This window comes from Vigna angularis, chromosome 7 (genome assembly GCF_016808095.1).
Source record: "Vigna angularis cultivar LongXiaoDou No.4 chromosome 7, ASM1680809v1, whole genome shotgun sequence".
Classification (NCBI taxonomy): domain Eukaryota; kingdom Viridiplantae; phylum Streptophyta; class Magnoliopsida; order Fabales; family Fabaceae; genus Vigna; species Vigna angularis.
Window position 1 is genome coordinate 3,571,432 of NC_068976.1, and position 7,501 is coordinate 3,578,932.

Below are 7,501 nucleotides of genomic sequence, written 5' to 3' on the forward strand. Positions count from 1 at the left end.
TGTGCTAAGTAAGTCATTTATACCATTTTACTCAACAATTGTCATCTTTTTTGTATCTTAGGTAAAATATATAATTTGGGAAGCACCATCCACCACGAGGCTATTAAAGATGATATGTTGCGAGTGGTGGTTGTAGATATTAAAGATTCTTCTGCTCATGTTCCTCTGCCTAGTGAGGAGGTTCAAATAGTGGGACAAGCTTCAGGAAATTTTATCATTTGGCCAGCCAGATTGGCAAAGCCAATTTTAGTAAGTATTTATATTCATATTTTCCTTAATTACTTATGTATTTGTATTTGGATGCATATAATATTGGACTTATTTTGTGGTCAAATATAGGACGTTTCTAAGAATACAAACATTGTTACACCTCCTCAACCGCAATTGTCTCCTCTCCAACAACTTGGTGCAACGGTAGTCACAATGGGGAATAAAACTATTGAGATAGATATGCCTCCTGAACTCACATGCAAGACTGCTACCACCACTTTATATGTATGTCATAGGGATATTTGTGAAATTGTCATTGGTAATGATCTCCTCTCTACAACAGTTCTACAACTTTGGAATTTGTAAGTAAACCTTAACAAACCATGAAAATACTATCATATTGCATTCGTGTATTTATTTTAACATTATTTGTTGATATTGAAGGTATTTGCATCACCTCTGCATCGAGAGAAGGAATGCTACTATCTATAGATTTCTTGATCCTGTTATAATTCAAACTGTAGGAAATAAATCAGAGGAGGTGCAAAAGTACTTGATAGAAATGTTTGAAAAAGCTGGTAAAGAGGTCTATTTAGCACCTTACTTGCATAAGTAAGTACATAATTTTTTAATTTTTCATGACTAGTTTAAAATTTTCTTTTAATTAATATTATTCTAACTTGTAGGGGTCATTGGCAATTGCTAGTTATTGTTCCTGATCGTTCTCTTGTAGTTCTCATATGTTCCTTGCATAAGAAAGCTAACATATTCACTAGTGGAAAAATACCTTTCTATAACTAAGCTATTATAACGTATAAAAATTATCCGTCATACTAGATTGACCGGTGGCAAGATGGTAATAAAAATAGGACATATTATAACGTAGTTTTGTAAATCAGTTATAATATGAAACGCGATGGCAAACTTGTAAATAAATGTAAGACATATTATAACGTAGTTATAAAAATCAGTTATAATATAAAATGCGGTGGTAAACTTGTAAACCTATTATTGATGTATTATAACGGAGTTTTAGAAATCAGTTATAATATCTCTTCCTCTTTAATTTTTCACATTTCCCTCTCGCTAGATTTCATTTCAAGTTCACTCTCAGTCTCATTCTTTTCTTCCGCTCTTCGTCTCATCCCTCTCACTTGCATTTCTCGGCATCTTCGTCATGAGCCACATCATTTTCAGAACTTCAGCCACATCATTTTCAGAACTTCAGCCACGTTGTGGAGCGTATTCCTTCGCTCGCTGTCACGCTTGGAGGTCTCATTTCATTTCCTCTCGCGCATTCGAGACAGCACTTTCGGTTTCCTGGCGTCTTCCTTCTCGAGAGACATCTCCTCGTCGCACGTCGTTCATCATCACGACAAGGCTTCTTCACTCACAGAATCATCTCTATTTCCTCTATCCTTCATTTTTCACCGAATCATTCATAGAGCTAAACCCTCTGTTGGGGTTTCTTCTCCTTTTCACCATTTCCCTTCGATTCCACCGATTAAAACCTTGTTTTCACCATTAGAAACATTTTCCACCGATTCAACTTTGATTTACACCGATCAATCGGTCCAGAATAGGTTTCCTTCTTCTTCTAGGGTTTCTATCAAGTTTAATCCTTTGTTTCTTGTTCTTCTTCGAGTTTTTGTCATATTTTCGCTACGTCTTCTCTCTGGAAGAAGCTTCGAGGATTCGCGTCGCGTCTACAGTCATCTTCTCAGAGCTGCTCTTCCAACCGTAGTTATAGTTCACATTCTTCTCTATAACACTTTTCCCCTCTTTATCCTGTTAATTTAGTTTTCATATTTATAGAAATTTTAATAAAACATGTTTGCTTTTATTATCATATTATGTAAAGTAATGAATGCTATTTTCATTGTTTTTATCTTTGTTTTAATTTTTCCATCATTTGCAGACCCCTACTTGAACATTGATGCGGGGACAATGTCTCCTTTCGAGCATGCGGAGGTTTTCGTCTTAGATGATAGCGGAGAGGTAAGCAAATGAAAATTTTCTACAACAAGATGACAGTCATTAGATTTTTTATTTCCTTCTAAATTCAATGGAAGGTTGAGGTTGTATGTTATGTTATACTTTCCCCTGCTCTTTTCATTTTCTCATTTTACTTCATAAGTGCAAGCTAAAACTTTATGAGTCGTAGTAAAAGAGGATATCTGCAGTTTGTTTTCCTCTGAAGTTTTAGATTGCCATTTTCATTATTTTTTTTGTTTGTGGAAGCTTGAACTTGATCTTGGGAACTACGAACGATTTTTGGACATTAAATTAACTGGCGACAATAACATCACTACTAGAAAAATGTATCAGGTGAGCCAGATGTTTCTAATTGTTTTGTTTTGAATGTTTATAGTTTGTTATTGAGAAGGAGAGAAGAGGAGATTATGGAAGAGGAGAGGTCAAGCTTGGGCAGCCTTGGGGGAGTTTGTTGAGGTGGGGTGGCTTACTTGATCTTAGTATTTGTAAATTTTTTTGAAGTTTACCCAATTCGCATTGCTGATTGGAATTTATTTATTTATTTTTTAACCTCGGTATTTTAGTTAATCAATGCTTCATGTTAGGTATGTCCCATTGACACCCACCCTTAATGAAATGGATCTCTTCTGGTACAGAAAATGAAATGATCTTGAAATTTGGTTTTTACTTATGTTTGATTTGACTTATAAGGAGTAGAAACTTGATTTGGTTTAGGCATTAACACTTGGGTCAAATATGTATTGTTTAAGCAAAACTAGTGCAGTTGTCAAGACTTATGTAGAGCCATGTTAAGGAACTGTTTGACTAGTGATCTTATTATATATATAGTTGAAAAGAAGGTGATTGAAATTTTTAGTTACTTAAGTAAGATCTCACTTGAATCACTTTTTATTATAAATGATTTTCTTGCACACATAACAATTCATAATGTGACATTGACTATTGCTTTTGGACATCTCAGGCTATTGAAGATTTGACTAAGGCTTTAGAGTTTGAAACCAACTCAGCAGATATTTTACATGAGAGAGGTATCTTTTTCTTTGACAGTCTTTTTCATTTTACAAGCGAAACAAATATATTATTCCTTTTTAATAATTATGTCCTGTCTACTGTTAATTTCAAGTTGAAGTTTGATTATAAATTATTGCTGTGATAATGTTGACTTTTATTTCTGTTGAGTAATGCTACTTTTATTTCAATCAATATTAAGATAGAACTTTTTCAATATTATATTTCTATATCCATTCAATTTTTTCCCATATTTAATTCTAAAGATTATGGGTTAGATGGAAGTTGAAAACTAAAAATTGAAAATGAATTATACTTAGAAAACAGTGGGAGAAAATAATATTCATATCCATATTTTTAGTACTATATTCTAAGGCAACCACCAAGTTTCTTCTCACTTGGTGGTGGGATCGGCTATATTTTAAAGCAACTAATTTACAATGACTTTTCTTTCATGCAGGGGATATTGAGTCCATGCCTTTTATTGAAGCACTGCTGGAACCGTATTTATGCAGTTTAATTTGTTAATTTCATGGTTTTGATGGTTTTCTTTTTTTCTTTTTTCTTTTAAAATTGAATTTCATACTTTTGCATTTTAAGTGGTTTAAGTTCATGTAATATCCTAAACCTTTTCCTTTGAATTTATCCTAAAGTGTTTGGGTCTTCAAACTAATTCCTTTATCATTTACAGTGTTGCAGCAGAGCCTAATTTGAAGGAGTCGACTGCAAGGAAAAAAATTTATGACAGATGTGATGAAACTGTGAGTGGTAGACATCTCAAATATGCATCATCTAAAGAAAAAGAAAAAACATGTGCATAGATATTTATTTATCTTAATAGTGGCCAATGTGGAGCTTACAACAATTGTTACGTGCCTCAGGTTAGAATTCCAATGGTGGGAAAATACACAAGCCTTTCAGATGCATATCTTTATGTTCTGAAGGTAACTTACTCCTAAATTAGTAACTGAACCCTTCTATTTTTTACATAATAATTTCCTCCTTTTGGATTCTCTACAACTTCTTTTTTATTCAATATGCATACTGAAATATAAAGAGGTGATTACTGATCTATCTACTGCATTACTTATGTTAGTTGACCTTTTGGTTTTGGTTTTGCTTTTATGCAACCCTCTCACGATTGATTAAAATATATTGCTGCAGGATCCTGAGGCATATAAAGTTGCATGGAATATTTTAAAGGCATTCCTACTATTTAGACTAAACATATTTATTCCATTTTCAGATCTTTAATATTGATATATATGTTAAAATCTCATATAGTGATATATTATTTATTGGTTTTCTGTAATTGGACTTATTCTGCAGGGCGTTGATGGTGTTCTAGTTCCAAGAGGTTTTGGTGATGGAGGAGTGCAAGGGAAAATTCTTGCGACTAAGTATGCTGGAGAACATAGTGTTCCATTTTTGGGCATTTGCTTGGGGATGCAAATTGTTGTCAATGAGTAGAGATTTGTTCATGGGTAGACGATGTAAATCAACTACTACTGCATCATTTAACACAAGTGTATATGAATCATTTAAATATGCATAATATAAATGATGTATTAAATATTACATTATTTAATGTTTGAAATGAATTTTATTTTGTTAGTTTCATTAAATATTTTTATTTGAAGCTATATTGATTATAAATTGATGGAATAAGATGATAATACAAGTATATTATTATAATTTTCAAATGTAATAATTAATTTTTTTTAAAAAAAAACATATATTATAACGTATTAAACCATGTACGTTATGATACGTTGATCACATATTATAATGTACAAAAATATATACGTAATAATAGATCACATATTATAACGTATAAAAATTTCTACGTCATGTTACCTTCCACCTATTATAATGGACAAATGAAAATTTGTCATAAACTACGCATATTATGACGGATTTTAGAAACTACGTTATAATATGTTCAACATATTATAACGTAAATTTATGCTACGTTATAAAATGCGCAGACTTACTATATCGCCCAGAACTATGTCCCCAGTAACTACGTTATAAAAGATCATTTTTGTACGTTATAAAATGTCATTTTTCCACTAGTGATTGTCCATCAAAAATATATTAGAGGTGTAAGTTTTCCTTTCTATTTTGATTCCTTCCTATATTATTATTATGATGTAATGGATGTCTAACTTTTGTACAGGTCTTTGGAAGCTCATTCAAGGTTGCGGGGTGTTCCATCTATTTCTAGGAAGAAGATGCAAATAATCACACCTAATGTAAGAGAAGTTCACCTTCCTTTGTTTTGTGTTTTGTGATTGTTATTTTTATGAGGAATTGGCTATGTTGTTGGTTTTGTGAAATTTGGTTTAGCAAAATATACAGAGCTACATGGTGCAAAGGCTAGCTAGAGTATAATCTGATATTTTGTGTCTTTGGTTTGAATGAGTCTTCATTATTTGTATTTAATTTGCAGTGTCGACGTCAATTGGGCAGCTATGAGTGTGGGTATTATGTAATGAAACACATGCATACCATTATTTGTACAAACATTACTGAATCATGGAATAATGTATTAAAATACTAACTAAATACTTATCCAACTATTCATTACAATATTATTTTAACTCTATTATTTTATTTGTAGATCTTTAATGATTCATCTCCCATGGAAGCTGCAGACATTGAAGACATTAGAAGGAACTGGGCTTATTTTATTTTAAGTGTTAGTAGAAACTTGGCTACACTTAAATAGTGTATGTACATTAATGTAATATTTGGATTTAATATATAGTTTCATGTATAAATGATGTATTAAATATTAGACTATTTAATATTTGAAATGAATTCTATTTTGTTAGTTTCAATAAATTTGTTTATTTAAAGCTATATTGATTATAAATGGATTGGATGAGATGATAATACAGGAATATTATTATAATTTCATTGGATGTCAAATTTAATAATCAATTTTTTTAAAAAAAAACATTTATTATAACGTACTAAGCAATGTATGTTATGGTACATTGATCACATATTATAACGTACAATAATATATACGTAATAATATATAACATATTATAACGTACAAAATCTTCTACGTTATAATACCTTCCACCTATTATAATAGACAAATGAAAATTTGTTATAATAAACTGCGCATATTATAACGTACTTCAGAAACTAAGTTATAATATGTTGAACATATTACAACGTAATTTTTTTCTACGTTATAAAATGCGCAGACTTACTATATCGCCCAGAACTATGTCCCTAGTAATTACGATCTAAAAGATCATTTTTGTACGTTATAAAAAGTCATTTTTCCACTAGTGAGAAAACAAAAGATGGCTGGGTGTTCAAGGATGTTAACGAAACTCCTTCTACCTTCACTCCACAAACAGATTTTGAAAGATTTATTGTGGATCAATTTCAAAGGCTTTCAACAAGAATTTCAAAAGTTGAAAAATCTCTGATCATGATTCACAAGAAATCAGATGAAGAGAATGCTCTCACAACTCCCTCAGCAAGTGAAAATGATGATGAAGACGACACAACAAAAGATGAGTCTATGGAGACATCTGACTCAGATTAGGAACAACAGTCCATTTTAGTTTATTTTTCTGAAATTAATGTAATATTTTAATATATTTTTGTATATTTTTGTATGTTTGAACTCTGTTTGAAATTTTAATATGTACTTTTCATGGTTATATTTTCATATTTTTCCTTTGTTTAATGTTATTATGGGTTTTTTTTTAAATCCTTGAAGTTTTATTACGTCGAATTTTTAAAAATGTCGACGTTTAAAAAGTTAAAAATAAGAAAAAATGAATGTTACATCGCATATTGTAAAAGCCTACGTCAAAGATCAAGTCCATTTCTATAAATACACTTGCGGATCCTTGATCTAGTCCTTCACTTATAAAATTTAGTCGTAACTTGTCACTCTGATATCATATTTTTTGTTTCCTCATAGCTCTTCCTAGGTCATCACAAAAGTTAAGGTGACGCAGGGAAGAGCTATAGAAAACATAAGAAATAAGTTAAAAATTTGGATTTCGTTTCAAGTAGTACAATTTCATTCATATTCATAGTGATTACAATCAGATTAGAAGCAAAACAGACACAGAACAGAAACACAAAATTGACTCCATACTAAAATTCTAAGCCTCTATTCTAATTCAGGATATTTCCATTGAATCCTCCTCACTAGACTCTTCACTTGAATCTTTAGTTGGAGAATCATTTTTATCCTTTTTTTCATGTAGAACATCTATCTTCTGTTCGAGTCTCGTGAGCTTTTCAACAA

General features: G+C 31.2%; 1 protein-coding gene across 5 annotated transcripts; it reads left to right on the plus strand.

The window, feature by feature from the left end:
* The first annotated feature begins 2,133 nt into the window (after positions 1–2,133).
* Positions 2,134–4,119, plus strand: LOC128197942 (uncharacterized). Of its 5 annotated transcripts, none has more exons than XR_008250691.1 (6): positions 2,134–2,208; positions 2,452–2,538; positions 3,167–3,233; positions 3,674–3,757; positions 3,905–3,974; positions 4,055–4,119. XR_008250691.1 is itself a non-coding variant. In XM_052880870.1 (5 exons), exons 1-4 carry the CDS (start codon positions 2,158–2,160, stop codon positions 3,925–3,927), a joined length of 228 nt encoding a protein of 75 aa, XP_052736830.1. In that variant the 5' UTR covers positions 2,134–2,157; the 3' UTR covers positions 3,928–3,974; positions 4,055–4,119. The 5 variants fall into 5 exon arrangements, 2 of the variants coding, with proteins under 2 accessions (XP_052736830.1, XP_052736829.1); XR_008250692.1 differs by having other exon boundaries at positions 3,674–3,748; XM_052880870.1 differs by lacking the exon at positions 3,674–3,757.
* Positions 4,120–7,501: the final 3,382 nt, after the last annotated feature.

Excerpts from the sequence above, each read along its gene's own strand:
- LOC128197942 (XM_052880869.1), top strand. The coding sequence starts at position 2,158 with ATGTCTCCTTTCGAGCATGCGGAGGTTTTCGTCTTAGATGATAGCGGA. Across the intron at positions 2,209-2,451 it reads TCTTAGATGATAGCGGAGAG|CTTGAACTTGATCTTGGGAA; the intron begins GTAAGCAAATGA and ends TGTTTGTGGAAG. Across the intron at positions 2,539-3,166 it reads CTACTAGAAAAATGTATCAG|GCTATTGAAGATTTGACTAA; the intron begins GTGAGCCAGATG and ends TGGACATCTCAG.